We start from the raw sequence: 24,305 nt of genomic DNA, 5'->3' as shown, positions 1-24,305 counted from the left end.
GCGTTGCTTAATTGAGTCCCTGCCTCTCGCTGTTTCCACTTTCTCCGCGCAGGCTGCTGACAGCCATTGCAACGCCCGGCAGCGAACGAGCAGGGCAGTTGTGGCATCTCGTTGCACCGACCACTGGCCGCTAGTGAAAGTGGAGCGCGCTTATCGCGGAGATACGCCCGCTTACCTGAAGCGTGCACCCTTTGTGTAACTCTGCCTTCCTTCTCCACGGGGAAGTAGTAAGCAGCGTTTGCTAGAACGTAAAATAATCTGAGCCGAAAAGGAAGCAATCGCGAGAGATTATATGCCCGTCCTAAGACGCGGTATGGATGTAACGAAAAGTGTTATGACACGCATGCGCTCGAGAATTTCAAGTGTCTCCTGCTGAGTGTTTGCAACAGCGCTTTACACTTGCTTAGACACACACACTTTGGCATCATAAAGTTCGTGACCGTTCCGTTTCGAATGCTTTGTACCAGAAGCGAAATCAATATTTTGGTGCTTTGAATCATAATTGAGAAATTACATGCAAATTACATATCGCCAGTGCAAAATTTTAAAGACAACGGACAACTATATACAAAGGTAAATAACGTCCCTGTAATAGAGTGCCGAGCAGATAGGCCGCGCGGTTTGAGGCGCCATGTCACGGACTGTGCGGCCCCTCCCGCCGGAGGTTCGAGTCCTCCCTCGGGCATGGGTGTGTGTATGGCTCTTAGCATAAGTTACTTTAAGTAGTGTGTAAGTCTAGGGACCGATGACCTCAGCAGTTTGGTCCCTTAGAAATTCACACAGATTTGAACATTTGTAATACGAGTTTTTCAGAGGACGTAAACACTATCGATTCCAATAACTGATTTAAATAATTTTTTACGTATGAAGAATAAAGTATGCTATAATAAGTAGAAATGAGGAATCTGACAAGTCACTAGAATTTTACGAGAGAACTAATCAGCTTATCATATGGATGTTTCAAACAGCTCTAGAACATACAGGTCTCTCGAATGAGTGAACGTGAAAGCAGCTGATTGCCTTCCAGTTTATCAGTTCCTCTTTTTACTTTTATTTGTTGATATACTTGTATCTTACATTGCGTGCTTAAGTGTTCTGGCAGGGCATTGTACTACTGTGCATCCCTTACAGTGACATACCAGCGAGCTGGGAGCAGGGGAGTACTAAGAGGCACTATACGACTTTGTGAGAGTATTGCGAGTCTCGATATTTTCCTGACGTCCAAAGAAAAGAAGATTTAATGTCTCTCCGACACGGAGATCGTTACAGATCGAGCACCAGCTTGGCTTCGGGAAGCAGATTAGGAGCGTCATTTTCAAAAGAACAACCCTCACATCGTCCTTAAGCGCTGTTGGGAAACCAGATGGATCTGAAGAGCTGGCTTTTCGGGTACGTGCAGTGGTGAGTTGGAGCTGTTTGGATTAGTTTCTATTTCGAAGTTTAGAGTGGAGCATCCGAAATCCGTCCTTGTTTTTTCAGCCAGTGGCACGCTAATAGTGGGATAGGGGGGATGCCAATAAGAAATATTTATGATAGGACTCCCATTATCGTCATTTGTTTTACAATCAAGGGAAAACCTTGGTAAAGACAGATACACTATGGCTATTTTTATTTTATTTGTCCTACAGTATATTGAGCTACGTAAAAATCATTACTTTTTTTGCAATGTCATATTTAAGCAAATGGTACGCTGCCATAGGTTTTGAAAAAGGGCTTGAGGACAGGAAGTGGATTACCAAGTAAAAAAATATTTGGTCCTGTATAAAAAGGACGTAATGCTGTTAAAGTCGTCGTGACGAACGAAGTTACAAAAAAGCCAGCCATGCTGGTAACTGTGCGCCTGGTAGCTAGGCAAAATTTGCTTGATACTTTTTTATACAGAAGCAAAATAAAAAATGTGTTTTCGGTAAAGCATCATACACACAATTCCGAAGACTACAAGTGCGAGATTTATCGCACAATCCGCTTAAAAGCTCATACATCCAAGTTACTGACATGAGTAACATGCAGAAGAATCGAAAAAAAAATTGAGGGCCTGTTAGATGACGGTGAGTTTGGCTTCAGGATATATAAAGGCGCCAGAGAGAGAGAGTTCTGACGTTTATGTTGATGATGCAAGCAAGACTGAAAAGAAAAATCAAGACACGCTCATACGATTTACCGACCTACAAAAAGCGTTCGACAGCGAAAAATGGTGCAAGATGTCACAAATTCTTGGGAGAATGGGAGTAAGTTCTAGGGAAAGAGATGACATACAATATGTAGAACTACCAAGAGTGAACAATATGAGTGGAAGGCCAAGAGCTAAGGGCTCGGATTATTAAAGGTGTAAGACAGGGACGTAGTCTTTCGCACCTACTGTCCAATCACTACATCCAAGAAGCAGTTGAAGAAATAAAATAAAGATTGAAAAGCGGGATTAAAGTTCGAGGTGAAAGGATATCAATGAAAATCACTGGTGACATTGCTATCTTCAGTGAAAGTGAAGAAGAATTACAGGATCTGTTGAATGCTATGAACAGTCTAACGAGAACAGAATGTGTATTGAGAGTAAATCGAAGAAAGGCGAAAGTAATGAAAAGAGCAGAAATAAGAACAGCGAGAAACTTAACACCTGGATTGGTGATCCCGAAGAAGATGGCATTACGGAATTCTGCTACCTAGGCAGCAAAATAAGCCATGATAGACGGAGCAAGGAGGACATAAAGAGCAGACTAGCACTGGCAAAAAGCGCGTTCCTGGACAAGAGAAATCATATGTCTTAATCTGAGAAAGAAATTTTTGAGGATGTACGTCTGGAGCCCAGCACTGTATGGCAGTGAGACATGCGCTGTGGGCAAATCGAAACAGAAGAGAATCGGAGCATTTGAGATGTAGTGATAGAAACGAATGTTGAAAATTAGGTGAACTGATAAGGTAAGTAATGAGGAGGTTTTCCGCAGAATTGGCGAGGAAAGGAATAGGTGTCAAACATTGGCCAGAAGAAGGGGCATTATGACAATAGGACATCTGTCAAGACATCAGGGAATGACTTCCATGCTACTAGAGGGGGCTGTAGAGGGTGAAAACTATAGAGGAAGACAGAGATCGGAATACATCCAGCAAATAATTGAGAACGTACACCAGGTAGCAAGTGCTGTTATGAGATGAAGAGGTTGGCACAGGTGGTGAATTCGTGGAGGTTGCATCACACTAGTCAGGAAGAAGACTTATGACTCAGAACAAAAAGGTATTTTCCGTGTTCGAGATAAATGGGAAATTCCGAATATTTTTAATTACTCTTGTCACTGAATGCGAAATTCCACAACTGCTCAAGAACGTTTCTCGAGGAGTGGCCAAATTTCTTGGACGGACAGCATCAAGTTTATACAGAACGAAATTAATCCATCCACATCTGACGACCGAATCGTTCACACCGAGTGTTCTAATCAGAGAAGCGATAAAAGATGTCGCACTCGTCCCGTGTCGCAGAGATCATTCTGCCAATCTGCTACACGAGGTATCGTCACACTGCAGCCTTTTGATAGCGATGCGCTACAGTACGTTTTGTGAGCGTCGGCTTTCGTCTGACACCCGGACGGAGGAGTCAGAGAGCTGTGTTGGCGCCAGGAAGCGAGGTCGCGAGCCGTCACAAAAAGCAGCTCTTAATTGGACGCATTAAGAGGGTCGGAGGCTCTGCGCTGTGCCACGCTGGCGTTTCCTTCTTCGCGCGTCGCTGCGACCGCCTGCGCCGTATGCCGCTTGCTGGAGACTCACGCAGCTTACACGAGTCCGTCACAAAGCAGTCGGTATTCTGGCTGGCTACCCTGGTCCTCTTTTTGGTACTCGTAAATGACTTGCCGATTTCGTGGACTATCGTGTGAAGCCGGCCGGAATGGCCATGCGGTTCTAGGCGCTACAGTCTGGAGCCGAGCGACCGCTACGGTCGCAGGTTGGAATCCTGCCTCGGGCATGGATGTGTGTGATGTCCTTAGGTTAGTTACGTTTAATTAGTTCTAAATTCTAGGCGACTGATGACCTCAGAAGTTAAGTCGCATAGTGCTCAGAGCCATTTGAAACATTTTTTTATCGTGTGAATACCCAGTTGGAAGCGCAGTACACCAGACTGAGGGAGAAAGTATTGGCGAACAGAACGTCTGAGTTACCTTTAATCGGTGACAGAAGTAGGAATGATACAGAAAGCCAAAGTTCTCAATTTTTTTCTGAGGAGGAATATGTTACGAATGACAGCTGCAGATACAACAGGAAAAAGAAACACTTTATCCTAAAACTGTTGATTATGTGAAAAACTCATCCGTACGCAGTGAAATGGTCTGACCGTTCACTTGTTTCCTGGTTTTGTTCGGAACCTCATTCTCTCGCTGCACCACACGACGCTTTTCCATCTGACTGAACAGATTCCTGTCTACTACTTCCACTGCTTCTGTATGGACTTTCTCGAGGTGTTTTTTTGGGTCCATAGCATATTCTTTAATTTTCCGACGTGTGTCACAATTTTGTGTGTACGCATCATTGTTGGGAGTCTTTCAGTACGTTCTTCCGTGTGTCTTTGAACATGTCCAAAACATTTCAATTTTCGTTTCATAATGTCTCCTACAGGTGTGACAAACTGTTTGTTGCTTTACGTCCTCCTTTTGGGAGGAGGGGGGGGGGGCAAAAATTTTCCTCATCATCCTTCCTTCTTCCATCATCATGTTTCCCATATTGCAGTAGTAGTATTGATTGTGCTGTTAGACAAAACTGTTATTCCGAATGACACTAGCTAAATTCAAACCTTGTTTAAATTTTTTTATTCTGTTACTGATATTTTATTACTATGTTTCGTATTGAAATGATCGATTATTAAGAGAGTGTGACGTAGAAAGAACTGGAAGTGTAAAATCCCGATCTGATGTAGGATGTAATGTGAGTCACCTTGTTGTTATTATTGATATTGTGTATGTTGTGTGGTCTTCAGTCCGAAGACTGGTTTGCTGCAGCTCTCGACGCTAGACTATCCTGTGCAATCGTACTGCAACCAGCATCCATTTAAACCAGCTTACTGTATTCAAGAGTACTCGTTTTTACTGTTTTAACCTCCCCACACTTCCTTCCATGACCAAATTGACGATTTATTGATGCCTCGGGATGTGTCCTATCAATCAGTCACTTCTCTCAGTCAAGTCGTGGCACAAATTCCATTTTCCGGCAATTTTATTCAGTACCCCCTTATTAGTTATTCAATGCACAAATCTAATTTTCAACACTCTTCTGTATCGCCACATTTCAAAACTCTTCTCTTTCGCAGTCTGAACTATTTGCTTTCAGAAAAGACTTCCTAGCAGCCTAATTTATATACTATGTTGTTAATTTCTCTTTTGCGAAACGCCACTCTTACTATTGCCAGTCTGCGCGTTATATCGTCTCCGCTTCGACGATCTACAGTTATTCTGCTTCCCAAATAGCAAAATTCATTTATTACTATTAGTGTCTCGTTTCCTAATCTAATCATGTCGATTTAATTCGACTACATTTCGTTACCCTTGTTTTAAAACTTACTGCCAGATTAACACTGTGATCCGCACCGAGACTCGAACTCGGGACCTTTGCGTTTCGCGGGCGCGTTACCCAAGCACGACTCCCGCCCCGTCCTCACAGCTTTACTTCCACCGGTGTCTCGTCTCCTACCTTCCAACCTTCACAGAAGCTATCGTGCCGGAATCGTACATGGGTAGTTCAGCTGTTAGAGCACTTGCCCGCGAAAGGCAAAGGTCCCGATTTCGAGTCTCGGTCCGACATACAGTTATAATCTGCGAGGAAGTTTCATATCAGCGCACACTCCGCTACAGAGTGAAAATTTCATTCTATACCCTTGTTTTACTTTTGTTGATCTTCAGCCTACAACATGTTTCCAAAACACCATCGATTTCTTTCACCCGCTCTTGCCAGTCCTTTGCGTCTCTGGCGAAATTACGAAGTAATCGCAAAATTTTTTATATCTCTTTTCTAAACATGAATTCTTTTTTTTTTTTCTTTCGCTACCGCCTTTATCCCGCATTATGCGCAGGGTCGGCAGAGTGAAGTACGGAATTGGCATGGTTAATTTGGAGGGGTGCGCGGGTGCCCTTCCTGCCGCCACCCCATACACCCTGGGACGGAAGTAGCGGACCCGAGCTGTCCGCGTCTAGTGTAAATCGTAGTGTGAATGTGTTTCAGATATCTGCGAGTCGTGGAGCTGAGGCGGGACGTGGGAACCAGCCCGGTATTCACCTATTAGGATGTGGAAAACCACCGAAAAACCATATCCAGGAAGCAGCGCGTTAGCTCTCTCGGTTACCCTGGAGGGTTCCTTTCTAAATGTGAATAGACTGTTCAAATTTCTGTTTGGTTTCCGTTAATGCATGCCCAGTGTAGAGGTTGATAAACATCGGAGAAATGCTCCAACCTTGAATGAGATTTTCACTCTGCAGCGGAGTGTGCGCTGATATGAAACTTCCTGGCAGGTTAAAAACTGTGTGCCGGACCTAGACTCGAACTCGGGACCTTTGCCTTTCTCGGGCAAGTGCTCTACCAACTGAACTAACCTAACGATTCACGCCCCGTCCTCACAGCTTTACTTCTGCCAGTATCTCGTCTCCTACCTTCCCAACTTTACAGAAGCTCTCCTACGAACCCTGCAGAACTAGCACACCTGAAAAAAGGATATTTCGGAGACATAGCTTAGCTACAGCATGGGGGATGTTTCCAGAATGAGATTTTCACTCTGCAGCGGAGTGTGCGCTGATATGAAACTTCCTGGCAGGTTAAAAACTGTGTGCCGGACCGAGACTCGAAACTCGGGGACCATTGAGCAGGAAAGCTTCTGAAAAGTTTGGAAGGTAGGAGACGAGATACTGACAGAAGTAAAGCTGTGAGGACGGGGCGTGAGTCGTGCTTGGGTAGCTCAGTTGGTAGAGCACTTGTTCGCGAAAGGCAAGGGTCCCGAGTTCGAGTCTCGGTCCGGCATACAGTTTTAATCCGCTCCAACCTTGTGTGCCTTCCTTCAACTGATCAGGTTACATTTTCGAATAAATAGTATGGTAGATAAACTGGAAAGTAGAATAGGTCGACAGGTGAGAGTCAGGTCGCCGCACGGAAGCTTTGTGATGGCGGGTCTCCCTACCGGCCGCGGTGCGGAGCGGCCAGTAGCCTGGGAGAGGGCGCGGTCGAAGCACTGGGCGGTCCGCCGCGGCAGCAGAGCAACGAACTCGCGCCTGCAGCCCGCCGGCTAGCGGCCGAGGTCCGGCAGCCGACAAGCGCGCTCACCTTCGGCCCGGATCGTGGCTGCCATTCTTTCGGTCACACCTCGTACCGTAAAGAAAGGCACGCTTCGTCAGAAACCTTACTAGTGTGGCTCACTGCTATACACAGAATTCCTATATTCCCCGAGGTAGGCAACGGGCCGACATACCACGTCAGAACCTCGCAACTACCTGCTGCTAGGGGCATTTGTTTCTGCTTGGCTACCACTGGACTACACTTACACTAAATTCGCTCCCTCGACTGGACGTGTTAAACTACATTTTGAAGAAAGTGTAATTACTAGTGAGAACGAGTCACGTTTTCCATCAAGATAGCGACTCTTTTCAGCAGTCTTTGTTTATACTGACTCTACCTACACGTAAGTAAAACCACATTGAAAATACCTTGAGAAACATCGCAAATATAACATCCGACGAATATTTGGGAGAACATCTAGGAGCCATGGATCCCGTTATGGGCAACAACTTCTGTTAGAGACAAAAAGTTCGCCGATACTTCCCGACGACTGTAGGACTCTTTTTTTTATTGAATTCGCCGGCTCTGGGACGACTAGATTTCACAGAACTAGCTGGATCTACTGACCAATTGTGCTGCACCTCCAAGACTACCCACCCCTGTACGTTAACAGACTAATTTTCAACAAGAAAACATTAAGAATGTGTGTGTCTAAACTAAGAAAAATATTATACAAGCGAATAAGGAAGTCTGATTTTATTTGGCCTACCCCCTTTCACATGGAGCAGATGACTGTATTATAGGCAACACGCATCGCATATGCACGCTGCAGAGTCTCTACGCTCTGCGGCCTCTCAGGGGAATATCCAATACGAAGACATGAAAAGTATTCGCAGTTGCTAATATGGACTACCATTAGTTGTGTAATTGAATGATGACAGTGAAAATTTGTGCCAGACCGGGTTTCGAACCCATATTTCCCGCTTATCACGAGTGGTCGCCTTACCATTTCACTATCCGAGCATCACTCACGACCAGACCCAAACTCCCATATGTCATCAGCCACCTGTCTGCAACTTGTACTCGCATATGCTTTATGTGTATTTCCGTACAGGGAAGACATTTTACTTGAAAGTCGCTTGCCCGGTGTTGGCGGATAGCTACGACATTGCAGGGCCTGTGTTATTTTGATTTACGATGCAGATGCAATGTTCATTCGGACTTGTATGCCTATGCGAAGCATTAGTTGCGCAACGTAGTAAAGACAAAGGAACGACTTATCGAGAAAGTGTACCTGGCTACAGCAAAGGATGATTTAAATAAAGAATGGCTGTTTCTCCGACCAGTTTTAGCAACAAAAACTCATAGAGATCAACAAGCAAATCAGCAAATACGGAATAGGATACCGTGACAAGAAAAAAAGTATTGAAAATCGTTAGTAAAATAATGGTCCAAGGAGAAAGCATAATTGTCCCAGCAGAAATTCTAAATACGTCCAATGTTCACAAAATTTCCTCGCAAAAAGGCTTCTAAGCAACGTCGTATAACAGGAAAAAAGACAAGTCGGTAGTCATACTACGAATTCCACTCATTTCATTTATAACCTTATCATTCACGCTTAAAAGGCTCCAGTTTCCAGAAATATGGGCGTACGGAAAGGCTATCAATGAAGCACAAGGGCAAATACTCCACTGTTGCGGAGTGAATTTCGAAGAATGGTTGGAGAATGCAGTATGTGCCTGATGGGGTGTCCACAGATTTTGCTGCTGATCTAACGCGATATCAGTCGTGCCAATATTGTCCAATGTTGACGTCAATCCTCTGGAGTTTTCCGTCTAGGGAAATGTACAGCGTTTCCGCTGATAAGGTTGATGAAATGGAGCAGTGAATCGCAGAGTTTTGTCAAGATTTACGGTATAATGTAACACTAAAGCTGGTTGCGTGAATAAATTAAATACGAAAGAGACGGCTGCAAGTGTTTTAATTTTCATTTTATTTTCAAGTAAGTGTCTGGTCCATCTTATCACAAGCCACAGCCGCACCATGTGTACTTACACATAACGCGGAAAAAGAAATGAGAAGAATGTGACTGTTATGCACGTCTATGCACCACAGAACGTGTTATATTTGAGTGTCCCGTTCTTACTGAGGCCGCGGTGGGAAAAAAATTATACTCAAGATCTAAAGCAATCGACAAACGATGAAGACAATTTAGCAACCTTAAAGATGCTATGTAATAAAATATCTAACTTAGCACAGCAACAGTGTTTGGTACAAAGATGACAGCTCAACAACGGATTGTAATCTGCACCAGTGGAAAATCTGGTCCGTCAGTCACCCATGGTGCACACCTCAAACGTCACGAAGAAGATGGAGGCTGGGATATGCGATAGATGCTCCATTTCCTGTCTCTGAAAGGGATCGCAGTAAGGGGATGGCTTCCGATAGGACCGCCACCACATATGGGCTGGTTGTCTTCGGGTTGGACCGAACACACTGAGAACTGGAGTTGCCGTGTAGAATCAGATGGTGTCCTTCCTTCCATTTCTTTCTCTCTCTCTTTTTTTTCTTTTTTTGCAGTGTCAAAGAAATTTACTAACGAAATCAAAACAGAATAAATGTATATAACTGAAAACTTCTGTTTGAAAGATATGAAACATTAATTATTAACAAGTGTTGTAATTTTTATTGTGCTTTTAACATTCTGTATCATGTAACAATAAAGCTTTTTTTCTTTTTTTCCTTTTTATTTTTGTATTTTTTTGTTTTTTTATTTTTTATTTTTTGTTTTTGCACCCTAAGCAGGAATCATACCACTTTTTTCCCATACTACCCCCAAAAACCTATCTAGCCTAAAAACAAAAACAAAGCTAGTGCCACCGCCACTTTCATCCTGAAGTTAACTAGGACGGCCGTTCGTCACCACTTCAGCTTCCGCCCACGAACAAAAATTAAATATGCCTCTGAACACTTTATTAAAGAATAAAAGAAGAACGGAAAGGGTATAATACTTTATTACATTTTATCATTTTGTTCTTACTTTGTTCTTGGTATTTATTTGGATTCGAAGGCAGGTCTCCTGCTCACTTTATTTTATCTTTTTTTTATTTTATTTTTTTTATTTTTTGTGTTTCCTTTATATAAATATCAATGTGCGAACTGTCATAGTTAATCAAGCCTGGAAAACTAAAACAGAATGAGGACACCATCGAAGATAGTAAACATAAATAACATGAAAATAAAGCTACCACCTTCGTAGTTAGGCTTCCCAGCGACTGCGCCCACTGATAAAGATTGTTCAATATATGATCGTTTGCAGTTCGTTCTGACCTCATCTGCCACTGCCTGGAACATTCCAGCTACACGGCGGGCTGTGAAAGGCACTCCATAGGTAATTTGCGAATGCGCTCTCGGCTGTCCTGGCGGGTCCTCATGGATCAAGCTATTTCCGCGCTTAATTTCACTTAAACCGTTTTCGGCGGTTTGGTGGCGAAAAGGTAACAGAGTTACCTTTGCAATTATAATACTGACGTGGAATTAAAGTTTAAAAATTAAAAAAACACCCTGTATATTGTACCTTGCAACTGAAAAAACTACGAGTACGGGTCTGTGTATTGACGTAGAGCGGACTGGCTACAGGAACATCGATCGTTAACGTGTCATACTGTAGACGGCCATCGAGAAGCAGTAATGCGGCAGACATGGTGCCTGTGCACAGAGCTAGTGGATATAGGCAGGTGCTGGTGGTAGGAGATCTAAGCGCGGCAGGTACTCACCGCGGGCGAGGCCTCGCTCAGGCTGGAGTAGGACGAGGAGCGGCTGGACAGCAGCGGCTCCGGGCTACCCAGGCTGGAGTAGCTGGCGGTCGAGCTGAGGCTCAGCGTGTCCGAGCGCGACCGGAACGGGCTCAGCTGCACGTGCTTCAGCATCCTGCGGCACAAGAAACGCACCCGACGTCACAGTCTGGCGACCACAGCGCCGCGACGGCACGAGCCGGGTGTCCGGCTCCAGGGAAGGCCGCTGCGTCTCCGCCGCTGTCTCCCTCTCTCTGCTAACACACAGCTCTTCTCTATAAAAGATCTGCCATGAAGCTGCTCGCAGGTCGATAGAAGACATGCTGGTTAGTCCTACATTCCATTTTTCAACCTCTCTCCAGAAATTATGACACCTCCCCCCCCCCCCCCCATACTTTCCCCCCTTCTAACAGCAGTGTACCACAAGTCTCTAGAGGAACGGAGGTTCCAAATGATTGGAAAAGAGCACAGGTAGTCCCAGTCTTCAAGAAGGCTCGTCGAGCAGATGCGCAAAACTGTAGACCTATATCTCCGACATCGATGTGTTGTAGAATTTTAGAACATGTTTTTTTTGCTCGCGTATCAAGTCATTTCTGGAAACCCAGAATCTACTCTATAGTAATCAACATGGATTCGGGGAAACAGCGATCGTGTGAGACCCAGCTCGCTTTATTTGTTCGTAGGATCCAGAAAATATTAGATTCAGGCTTCCAGGTAGGTGCCATTTTCCTTGACTTCCGGAAGGCGTTCGATACAGTTCCGCGCTGTCGCCCGATAAACAAACTAAGAGCCTACGCAATATCAGACCAGCTGTGTGCCTGGATTGAAGAGTTTTTAGCAAACAGAACACAGCATTTTGTTCTCAATGGAGAGACGTCGACAGACGTTAAAGTAACCTCTGGCGTGCCACAGGGGAGTGTCATGAGACCATTGCTATTCACAGTATATATAAATGACCTAGTATATAGTGTCGGAAGTTCCATGCGGCTTTTTGCGGATGATGCTGTAGTATGTAGAGAAGTTGCAGCATTACAAAATTGCAGTGAAAAGCAGGAAGATCTGCAGCGGATAGGCACTTGGTGCAGGGAGTGGCAACTGACCCTTAACATAGACAAATGTAATGTATTGTGAATACATAGAAAGAAGGATCCTTTATTGTATGATTATATGATAGCGGAACAAACACTGGTAGCAGTTACTTCTGTAAAATATCTGGGAGTATGCGTGCGGAACGCTTTGAAGTGGAATGATCATATAAAATTAATTGTTGGTAAGGCGGGTACCAGGTTGAGATTCATTAGGAGAGGCCTTAGAAAATGTAGTCCATCAACAAAGGAGGTGCCTTACAAAACACTCGTTCGACCTATACTTCAGTATTGCTCATCAGCGTGGGATCCGTGACAGATCGGGTTGACGGACGAGATAGAGAAGATCCAAAGAAGAGCGGCGCGTTTCGTCACAGGGTTATTTGGTAACCGTGATAGCGTTACGGAGATGTTTAGCAAACTCAAGTGGCAGACTCAGTAAGAGAGGCGCTCTGCATCACGGTGTAGCTTACTGTCCAGGTTTCGAGAAGGTGCGTTTCTGGATGAGGTATCGAATATATTGCTTCCCCCTACTTATACCTCTCGAGGAGATCACGAATGTAAAATTAGAGAGATTCGAGCGCGCACGGAGGCTTTCCGGCAGTCGTTCTTCCCGCGAACCATACACGACTGGAACCGGAAAGGGACGTAATGACAGTGGCAAGTAAAGTGCCCTCCGCCACACACTGTTGGATGGCTTGCGGAGTATAAATGTAGATGTAGACGTACTGCAACAACACCTGTTCCGTACTACACTGTTGTTACTATACATGATGGCAGCTAAGGTTCTCCAGTTATTCGTCAAACTCGTGTCCTTCCAGCGAACTGCCACAGGCTATAGCGTGAATCACCACTTCATATCATTCGTTTCAAATCATACATTGTCCACTGACTCCGATGTTTACACCACCCCATGTGGCCTAGCTGTCTCTACAGAAATTTGTGGCCTAAGAGGAACTGCTCAAACATTGTTCCCCATTATTTTTCACTCGCTACATACAGTCACTTTTGAACTCACAAGTGATTCCTCCCGGTGGTTCCATGCAGTTTTTTTTTCTTTTTTTGGCACAACGAACGAGCGCTATGTTCGACGCTCCCTGTCAATACATCGGGCCTGGTTGGTTTTGATTTAGCTGTGATTGATCCTTCGGTTTTCCACTTCACCAACACTCGACCTGGGCTGCTTTGGAGGCTCTAAATGTCGGTGATGGACTTTTTATTCAGGCGCCATCCAATGATTAGTCCATATTCAAAGTCACTGAGCTTTTGTCACCGATCCATTCTGCTGTTACGTTATCTCTACTGACCACACAGTATCCCGCCTCTCCTTTTTCATTGTCTGGTCCGCCTCTCTAGAAGTTAATTCCACATTACACAGAGGTATCCGGATACTTTTGATCAGATAGTGTAGAGGAGTCTCCTGTGGAACAAATGCCGCGCAGAGTGGTCGCGCGGTTTGAGGACCCATCCACGGATTGCGCGGCCCGGAGGTTCGAGTCCACCCTCGGGCATGTGTGTGTGTGTGTGTGTGTGTGTGTGTGTGTGTGTGTTTTTCTTAGCATAAATTAGTTTAAGTTAGTTTAAGTAGGGTGTAAGTCTAGGGACCGATGACCTCAGCAGTTTGGCCCCTTAGGAATTCACACGCATTTGAACATTTTTTCAACATCTGGAACAAATACATTCTTTTTATGTCTTGAAACTTCCTGGCAGATTAAAACTGTGTGCCGGACCGAGACTCGAACTCGGGACCTTTGCCTTTCGCTGGTAAGTGCTCTACCATCTGAGCTACCCAAGCACGACTCACGCTCCGTCCTCACAGCTTTTACCTCTGCCAGTACCTCGTCTCCTACCTTCCAAATTTCTGTAGAGTTCAGTAGGTAGGAGACGAGGTACTGGCAGAAGTAAAAGCTGTGAGGACGGGGCGTGAGTCGTGCTTGGGTGGCTCAGATGGTCGCCAACACGGTTAACTCAGCGTGTTTGGTCAGAGGGTTAAAAAGGGGGGCAAAAAAACATTACGAACTGAAAACGGGTGTCTTGAGACGTCCGCCTCGAGCAGATGCAACGAACGAAAACAAACAAAATGAGACTATATATATATATAGAGTAGAGCAATTGACCGCGAAAGGGAAAGTCTCGGTCCTGCACACAATTTTAATCTGCCAGGAAGTTTCACATCAGCGCAACTCCGCTGCAGAGTGAAAATCTATTTTTTTTAATGTCTTGGTCCACAATCTCTGTTCTTACATTTTTCTATATTTCAGCCAATAAGATAGTACAAAGAAAGGAACAAAAACCCCAGTTTCAGGCAGGATGAACTCATTTCAAAAATTTTTAGCAACTGTTGACCCAGGTTAAAATAAAAGTTGTCATAACAGATATCATAAACATACCAGCTCGACACACAAAAAAAACGAGACTACTCGCAGTGTTGAAGGACTGTTTGTCGTAGTCGCGTGCGACTAGTTTTCGACGTCGAACTGCGCCCTAACGCTGTTGTAAGTTTCATGACAATAGACGTATTAAGATGAGACGAAACTTAAAATGCAAACGGGTGCTGCTTATAAGAACTTTCGAGTAAACACAAAAGAACGCCACTGCCTCCGTGGCCTAGACGTCGGGTATAATCAATGACAGTTATTTTACAAATTAACGCGGCACCATAACCAGAGAACTTTCCTGTTAATGTACTCTGACCGTGGGGGCCTACTCATTTAACAGAACGTCCTGGGCTCTCAGGACGAGTCATTGACTGAAAATTCTCGCTCCTTGACAGCGATTACAGCCCTCTTACTCAGGAGAATGGCAAGGTGTCATTGTATGTGCGAAGCAGCAGCGTCCAGAATCTTCCAATTGCGTTGGGCTTTGCCATTACAATTTGTTTCATTAGGGGTTGCAAATACTTCAGTAAAACTTTTCATTAATCGATTGTTGTGATTGTTGTAATTATTGTCGTTGTTGTTGTTGTGGTCTTCAGTCCTGAGACTGATTCGATGCAGCTCTCCATGCTACCCTATCTGTGCAAGCTTCTTCATCTCCCAGTACTTACCGCAACATACATCCTTCTGAATCTGCTTAGTATACTCATCCCTCGGTCTCCCTCAACGATTTTTACCCTCCACGCTGCCCTCAAATGCTAAATTTGTGATCCCTTGATGCCTCAGAACATACCCTACCAATCGGTCCCTTCCTCTTGTCAAGGTGTGCCACAAACTCCTCTTCTCCCTAATTCTATTCAATACCTCCTTATTAGTTATGTGATCTACCCATCTAATTTTCAGCATTCTTCTGTAGCACCACATTTCGAAAGCTTCTATTCTCTTCTTTCCCAAACTATTTATCGCCCATGTTTCACTTCCATACATGGCTACACTCCATACAAATACTTTCAGAAACGATTTCCTCACACTTAAATCTATACTTGATGTTAAGAAATTTCTCTTCTTCAGAAACGCTTTCCTTGCCATTGCCAGTCCACATTTTATATCCTTTCTACTTCGACCATCATCAGTTATTTTGCTCCCCAAATACCAAAACTCCTTTACTATTTTAAGTTCCCATTTCCTAATCTAATTCCCTCAGTATCACCCGACTTAATTCAACTACATTCCATTATCCTAGTTTTGATGTTGTTGATGTTCATCTTATACCCTACTTTCAAGACACTGTCCATTCCGTTCAATTGCTCTTCCAAGTCCTTTGCTGTCTCCGGTAGAATTAGAATGTGATCGGCGACCTTGAAAGTTTTTATTTCTTCTCCATGGATTTTTAATACCTACTCCGAATTTTTCTTTTGTTTCCTATATTGCTTGCTCAATATACAGATTGAATAGCATCGGGGAGAGGCTGCAACCCTGTATCACTCCCTTCCCAACCACTACTTGCCTTTTATACCGCTCGACTCTTACAACTGACATCTGGTTTCTGTATAAATTGTAAGTAGCCTTTCGCTCCCAGTATTTGACCCCTGCGATGTTCAGAAATTGAAAGAGAGTATTCCAGTCAACATTGTCAAAAGCTTTCCCAAAGTCTACAAGTGCTAGAAACGTAGGTTTGCCTTTCGTTAATCTTTCTTCGAAGACAAGTCGTAGGGTCATTATTGCCTCACGTGTTCCAACATTTCTACGGAATCCAAACTGATCTTCCCCGAGGTCGGCTTCTACTAGTTTTTCCACTCGTCTGTAAAGAATTCGTCTTAGTATTTTGCAGCTGTGACTTATTAAACTGATAGTTCGGTAATTTTCACATCTGTCAACACTTGCTTTCTTTGGGCTTGGAATTATTATATTCTTCTTGAAGTCTGAGGTTATTTCACCTGTCTCACACATCTTGCTCACCAGATGGTGGTGTTTTGTCAGGATTGGCTCTCCCAAGGCCGTCCGTGGTGCTAATGGAATGTTGTCTACTCCCAGGGCCTTGTTTCGACTAAGGTCTTTCAGTGCTCTGTCAATCTCTTCACGCAGTATCGTATCTTCCCATCTCATCTTCATCTACATCCTCTCCCATTTCCATAATATTATCCTCAGGTACATCGCTCTTGTATATACCCTCCTTCCACCTTTCTGCTTTCCCTTCTTTGCTTAGAACTGGGTTTCCATCTGAGCTCTTGATATTCATAAATATATTCATATTTATTAAGCGATTACATCAATATAAACGAAGCCATTGTAAATTTACGAAATGGGGGATCCTAAGCGAGAATGTTTCCTGCGGCATCGTCGGCGGTTCAGGACGTTTGTGCTGTAAGAAAAAAAAATGGTTCAAATGGCTCTGAGGACTATAGAACTTAATTCTAATTCATCAGTCCCCTAGAACTTAGATCTACTTAAACCTAACTCACCTAAGGACATCACACACATGCATGCCGGAGGCAGGATTCGAATTGCGACCGTAGCGGCCGCGGGGTTTCCAGACTGTAGCGTCTAGAACAGCTCGGCCACAGAGGTCGGCTATGCTGTAAGAGTTGGGGAGTTTAAAAGCCCTAACGGACAGGAACGGAGCGTGGCGGCGTGCGGAGCCGGCGTCGGCTGGACGCCCGCCCACGCGTCTTACGGCGGGCCGGCTGTCCCTCGCTGCGTAACTAATGCCGGGTTATTAGCCACCCAGCGGCGGCTGCCTTCCGAATATGTCGGCAGCCGGCGTGACTCTGCTGCTGATTGGGTGGGGCAGGGGGGGGGAGGGGGGGGGAGTGACGAGTGGACGCACGACGAGCGCTGTCAACACACGGCTCCTCTACTTTCCCTTTCGCCTGTTGGGAATCCTCGTCAATCTCCATACAGCGACCTGCGCGAAGCGCGTGGTGAAACACGGAAGTATTACTGGAGTGCCGACCGTAGCAAACATGTATATTCTGAATACTGCTCATAGTTATGATTCTAAAGGTGGCAGGGGTAAAATACAGGGAGCGAAAGGTTATTTACAATTTTTACAGAAACCAGATGGCAGTTATAAGAGTTGAGGGGCATGAAAGTGAAGCAGTGGTTGGGAAGGGAGTGAGAAAGGGTTGTAGCCTCTCCCCGATGCTATTAAATTTGTGTATCGAGCAAGCAGTAAATGAAACAAAAGAAAAGTTCGGAGTAGGTCTTAAAATCCATGGAGAAGAAATAAAAACTTTGAGGTTCGCCGACGACATTGTAATTCTGTCAGAGACAGCAAAGGACTTGGAAGAGCAGCTGAACGGAATGGACAGTGTCTTGAAAAGAGGGTATAAGATGAACATCAACAAAAGCAAAACGACGATAATGGAATGTAGTCGAAATAAATCGAGTGATGCTGAGGGGATTAGATTAGAAAATGAGACACTTACAGTAGTAAAGGAGTTTTGCTATTTGGGGAGCAAAATAACTGATGATGATCGAAGTAGAGAGGATTTAAAATGTAGACTGGCAATGGCAAGGAAAGCAGTTCTGGAGAAGATAAATTTATTATCATCGAGTACAGATTTAAGTGTCAGAAAGTCGTTTCTGAAAGTATTTGTATGGAGTGTAGCCATGTATGGAAGTGAAACATGGACGATAAATACTTTGGACAAGAAGAGAATAGAAGCTTTCGAAATGTGGTGCTACAGAAGAATGCTGAAGAATAATTGGGTAGATCACATAACTGATGAGGAGGAATTGAATAGAATTGAGGAGAAGAGGACTTTGTGGCACAACTTGACCAGAAGAAGGGATTGGTTGGTAGGACATGTTCTGAGGCATCAAGGGATCACCAATTTAGTATTGGAGGGCAGCGTGGAGGGTAAAAATCGTAGAGGGAGACCAAGAGATGAATACACTAAGCAGATTCAGAATGATGAAGGTTGCAGTAGGTACTGGGAGATGAAGCAGCTTGCACAAGATAGAGTAGCATGGAGAGCTGCATCAAACCAGTCTCAGGACTGAAGAGAACAACAACAACAACAACAACAACATCAACATGACTCTTCCAATAGTGTAGCTCTAGTTTCACCTTAAAAAAATTACATTTACGAAACTCTATCTACACGTAGGCAAGGGGTGATGGAAATCTGCGAATGGAAACTTATTGATCGCTCCTTGTAAGAAGTGCCTATCTTATTTGGGGCCTGTGTTTTTGGTAATAATGTGTTCCTCAACACAAAATATAGAATTTTTCTTCACCGTTCAACATGAAGAACGCCTTACGCAGTAACATCGATCAGAATAGACGACAATTTTTGAGTGTCATCGACAACAAACAAGTTGGAGCTGAAGCCTTACCACGGTTGTTGCCTGGTTAATTTCACACTAATTTCTGTGGTATAAGATTACTTGCAAGCCATCATTTCCACCTCCAAGCAGCATATCTAGGAATGCGCTGGATATGCTAAACTCATGATACGTTTTCCTGATTATTGAGTTACATGAGTGCCACTTTTGGCTCGAATTGTCCCTGGGATTCCAAGGCTCCTACCCACACCGACACCTCTAGGGGCACTAGAGATGTATTACCCCAAGGTATGTTTTTACCGACGGCAAATCACATGTCTACCACGTCTGGTTGAAACTGCTTTAGCCCTCAGATGGTAACATCCATCTCTTAGGCGGATATAAAAGCTCTCAACGTATTGTTGACAGACGTGCACCGTTACTTGGATCTGATATTTCAGCTATGCTTCATTCGTGAGTTGAACTTACTACTGTGTGGACTTCATTGTCTCATTTGCACCATAGTATTGTTTTACTCGCTCACAAATGTCAGTGACATCGTCTCCCAGGCAGATATCACTGTAGAAGTAAGATTTTTACTCCGTCTGACATACAGATATTACTCTAACCGAGTAAATTTTTTTGCTATTATACTCTTTAATTTTCAAATACCTCATTACTTGTAGATGGCTATTGGTGGACGGATACCCTGTGTGTCACAACGAAGCAAAAGAATGGTTCTATGGCTTTAGAGCAGTTTAAAGAGAGCGATAACGATTATCATTCAGACGATTCTTATGTTCCTGAGGAAGATCAGGTATCAGATTCAGACCGTGAAAGCGACTCTGAAATAGATGTGAATGATGTTTTCTGCACGTCCGAGAATGAACAAGATGGAGCTGACTCTGCAGAGTAGGGAAAATGATGACACCGAAACTGACACAATTTATCATGGCAAGATGAACTATTTCTTTGTATGTGTATCAAGATATTTGAGAAAACACATGTCAGGTTTAGAAACTATTTCATTTGGACAGAAATATTAAATTTTGTGATTTTTGCAAAAGAATAATATCCCTTATAAACTATTTTATGTAAAAACTAGTACTTAATTCTATAATTGTTTCGTATTGTATTGCAAAATGTGATTGAAAGACAATAAAAATATTAGTATTAACTTTTCATCAAGCTTTTAAATTGCTCTTCTAATAATTTCCGGGTATGCAGCCGGATCCCGTCGACATTCTGCCACGATATTTCGGCCCAGAGACGTCCGGCCATCGTCAGGTGAGTACACAACTACTGAAGAGCCCAGGTGCAGTCGCGGTATTTATACCGATTCTCGCGCACGTGCTGACATGAGCGGCATAGCCGAGTTGTACGTGCTGCTCTCGGTGGTGAAAGTAAAAGATCATCTAGTCATTGAGTATCGAATGACGCTGTCTATTCCGCTGTGAATGTATAATTTTAATAACAGGATTCCAAGTTTTATCCAGTTGAAAGCCGTTGTCACGATTTATAAGATTATTGGCAAGACGTATTTCCACTGATTCCTTGATTACGGAATCCCAAAATCCGGAAACCGGAGCTAAAATTTTTGTTCCATTGTATTCCATTGAATGTCCCAATGAAATACAGTGCTCTGCTACTGCCGATTTTGACGGTTGCCGCAGACGGGTGTATCTTTCATGTTCTGTACATCGTTCATGGACAGTTCTTGTCGTCTGGCCAATATATGCAGAGCCACGCTCACAGGGAATTTTGTAGACGCCTGCTTTCTTCAGTTGTAAATCGTCTTTAACGGATCCAACCAGGGCCCGGTTCTTTGCTGGTGGACGGAAGATAACCTTGATTTTATTCTTCTTCAGTAGTCGGCCTATTTTCTACGACACATTCCCGGCGTATGGAAGAAACGCAGTTGATTTAAAGTCGTCATCAGCGTCCTCAGTGCGCTGCTTCTTGTTATGACAGTTGCGCATGGCCTTTCTTATTTGGCGTGAAGTGTAGCCATTCTCTTTAAAAACCTTCTCCAAGTGTTCTAATTCTGCGTGGAGGTTTTCATCGTCCGATATTACATACGCTCGATGTATTAAGGTACTGAGAACACCGGCTGTTTGTGCTGGGTGGTGGCAGCTTGACGCCTGGAGATACAGATCTGTGTGAGTCGGTTTCCTGTACACAGAATGTCCTATTGACCCATCATTTTTACGGCATACTAGCACGTCTAGAAATGGTAAAGTGCCATCTTTTTCAATCTCCATCGTGAATTTGATGTTCTCATGTAAAGAGTTTAAATGATGAAGGAATTTCTCCAGTTCCTGTCTGCCATGAGGCCATACAACGGCTTTCATCTGGATAAAACTTGGAATCCTGTTATTAAAATTATACATTCACAGCGGAATAGACAGCGTCATTCGATACTCAATGACTAGATGATCTTTTACTTTCACCACCGAGGGCAGCACGTACAACTCGGCTATGCCGCGCATGTCAACACGTGCGCGAGATTCGGCATAAAAACCGCGACTGCACCTGGGCTCTTCAGTAGTTGTGTACTCACCTGATGATGGCCGGACGTCTCTGGGCCGAAATATCGTGGCAGAATGTCGACGGGATCCGGCTGCATACCCGGAAATTATTAGAAGAACAAATACGCCGGGAAAATTTCAGAAGTCACATCAAATTCTTTTAAATTGCTATTTATTTTCAGTATACACTACAGAGGAAATTTTTTTGAAAGATTTGGTCATCTTAGTCTCCCAGACTGATGTTACCATTTTTTCAAATGGCTCTGAGCACTATGGGACTCAACTGCTGTGGTCATCAGTCCCCTAGAACTTAGAACTTCTTAAACCTAACGAACCTAACGACATCACACACACCCATGCCCGAGGCAGGATTCGAACCTGCGACCGTAGCAGTCGCACGGTTCCGGACTGCTCGCCTAGAACCGCGAGACCACCGCGGCCGGCCACCAATTTTTCACATGTTACCCCCTCCCCCACTGGTGTGTTTCTACACAATTATCGATCACATTCGGGAAAGGACGATTTCCGTTCTATGTAGTTGCAGAGAACACGTAACATATTACACGCAGTCAGAGTTCTCTGAAGTGGTACTATACAGTAACGTTCTCGCATGAAACTGCAGCACGGTATAAAATCTGGCCGTAAGGGAATGGTATCGGTATCTTCCTTCGACCATAGATTCGAGTAGGCTGGCCTTGCCGTGCAGAAGCTATAGGGCTGGTGTGGCTCCAACATAAACCACGTGACTGTTGGCAAAACGTGGCGGGATTTCGAATCAGCGGTCTGCTATCCTATGTTTGTATCGTATTTTACCCACATTTCTCAATTGACTGCCAAACGCTTACAACATTTTTTTTTATTTGCGAAAAATTATGCCAGAACTACATTTGACCTGGATTTGTTCACAGTGCCATTTATAAAATCTAACAAATACATCGAACGCCCCTCTGGTGGGCATCGGGACGAAATTACTATAAACTATCAATTAAAGTAAAATGTCGTTAAAATTCTTTCAAACAGTAAGAGTGGGCTCGTGTCAAAACTTTACACATTGGATTCGCCGCGTTTTGAGCTCTAGTCACTTATAAAAGAAAATGGGATATGGGAATTACGTCTACTATAGGTGCCAAAATTGTCGATTTTAGGAGTAGGTCAATTTTAGAGTATCAATTTTAGGTGCACTGCAAAGGTTCAGTTCCCACTATTTTTACAAAAGTTTAAACTATCAGTTTAAAAAAAATGGTATTTTAGATGAAAGGTGAGACTTTGAAGTTTCAGAAAATAATTTTGGAGCCTACATTTATTTAATAGTATTAGAAGGCAGAAAAAAATTCTCTTCATGCGTAGACTATAGGTGCTCTTACCTTGTTATAATTTCACTTGTACACACAAAAAGGCGCGCATGTGGAGATGGCTTAAAGTTTTTTCCGTTTCAGGGCCTGTATCCAAAGCTGCCTTTGGTTTTCATCCTTAGGGAACCTATGAGTAGGAACGAGAAACAGCTATACTTACTTCTGTAACCGAATTATCACAGATACTTTTCAAAATGTGATATGAGTCTGACTTTACAGGCATCACTTTCAACACTTTAATTTACGTGATACTCTATTTCAAGTGTAAAAAAAAAATAAAAGTCATTTCAGCAGATTTCAATAAACGCATCTGCACTATCACAGAAACACTTACACGTGAAATGTAATGCCATATCCCCCAACAAAACGCTGAGTACAGCCATAAGCGCAACACGAAACAACCATGTTTTGCCAACATTCACGTGACATTAGCCCAGAGATGTTGGAGTCTCGAAAATGACGTCAGGGCCAGTTTATTATATTTATGGTCGAATGTATCTGCAGACGAAGGCGTTATTAACTTCGCAACTCGTAACGCCGCTAAAGTAAACTTCACTCTTCAAGCCACACCAGACGCTGATAGATTCCGTCGGTTACGCAGCAACAACAACAACCGACGCGCGATCCGTGGCCAGCGCGTTGCCTAACGCAACCGGCGCGAACCTACCGTCAGCCAGCCATTTACCACTTGTTTGCGTGTCCGGAAGAGACAGGTCTCCTGATTCACGAAGCCATCGCAGGGCGCTAACCGAGCAGCGGTGTAAACATCCGGCTGGCAGGTACGCTAAGCTTCGCAAACGAAGAGGCGAAACGAGAAAGAAGTCAAGCAGGAGCACACTGTAACTGTTATCTCTATCCCTCTGGGTGTTACACCACCTCCTACAAGTGCCAGCACCTGAACCTGACTTTCGAACCGAACTCCAGACCAACAAACTTACATCTTCCAGTAAAGCCTATAGCTCTGCCTCGATTCATAATCTTCTACGAAAACAGAAAAAAACGTTCAAATGTGTGTGAAATCTTACGGCACTTAACAGCTGAGGTCACCACTCCCTAAGCTTACCCACTACTTAACCTAAACTATCCTAAGGACAAACACACACACCCATGCCCGAGGGAGAACTCGAACCTCCGCCGGGAGCAGCCTCTTCCGCACTGTTCGCAATGAAATCGCAACGGTATTTCAGCATCGACACTCCTCCTACGAAGTTTTACAGACTTTGCAGCACCACAGTCAACACAGTCCCTCCTTTCCTCGTCCGGCAGAAGTCCATATTTGGGCCAAAGACTCAAACAATTCTCTACGCTAGATATGCATGCAATTACAGTTACGCATGTCAGAGAATCTTCCGAAGAAATACCAGGAACACCAGACATTACACTCGCTATCGACAGAAACCGTCTGGGTTTCCCAATCAAGTCATAAATAACTCGCGCGGGAATGTGATGTAGAGGAACTAAAGGAACGACGGAAAACAGATGAAAATGACGATCACAAATAATTGATCATAACGCCCGCCACGAGACTCACATGATCGATCTACTAACACACGTTCGAAACGTATCGATTGGACCTCGCTACTTCGATAGGCAAGCATTCTTGGAAATTACCATAATGCACTACGTGCCATTAACATTGCAACACCAAGAAGAAATGCAGATGATA

The 24,305-nt window shown here is 44.0% G+C and overlaps 1 protein-coding gene across 2 annotated transcripts in view; it reads right to left on the bottom strand.

Moving 5' to 3' along the window:
• LOC126273192 (uncharacterized) overlaps positions 1-24,305 on the bottom strand; it is a 416,556-nt gene that overhangs the window by 211,612 nt on the left and 180,639 nt on the right. For both annotated transcript variants that reach the window (XM_049976716.1, XM_049976717.1), the window contains exon 3: positions 11,013-11,166. In XM_049976716.1, the coding sequence (XP_049832673.1) occupies positions 11,013-11,165 (153 nt within the window). In that variant the 5' untranslated portion in view covers position 11,166. The remainder of the gene's footprint in view (positions 1-11,012; positions 11,167-24,305) is intronic.

The sequence above is a fragment of the Schistocerca gregaria genome, chromosome 5, assembly GCF_023897955.1.
Source record: "Schistocerca gregaria isolate iqSchGreg1 chromosome 5, iqSchGreg1.2, whole genome shotgun sequence".
NCBI classification, from domain to species: Eukaryota; Metazoa; Arthropoda; class Insecta; order Orthoptera; family Acrididae; genus Schistocerca; species Schistocerca gregaria.
Note: the sequence above shows the minus strand (reverse complement) of the source record. Positions and strands in the feature narration are given on the sequence as shown.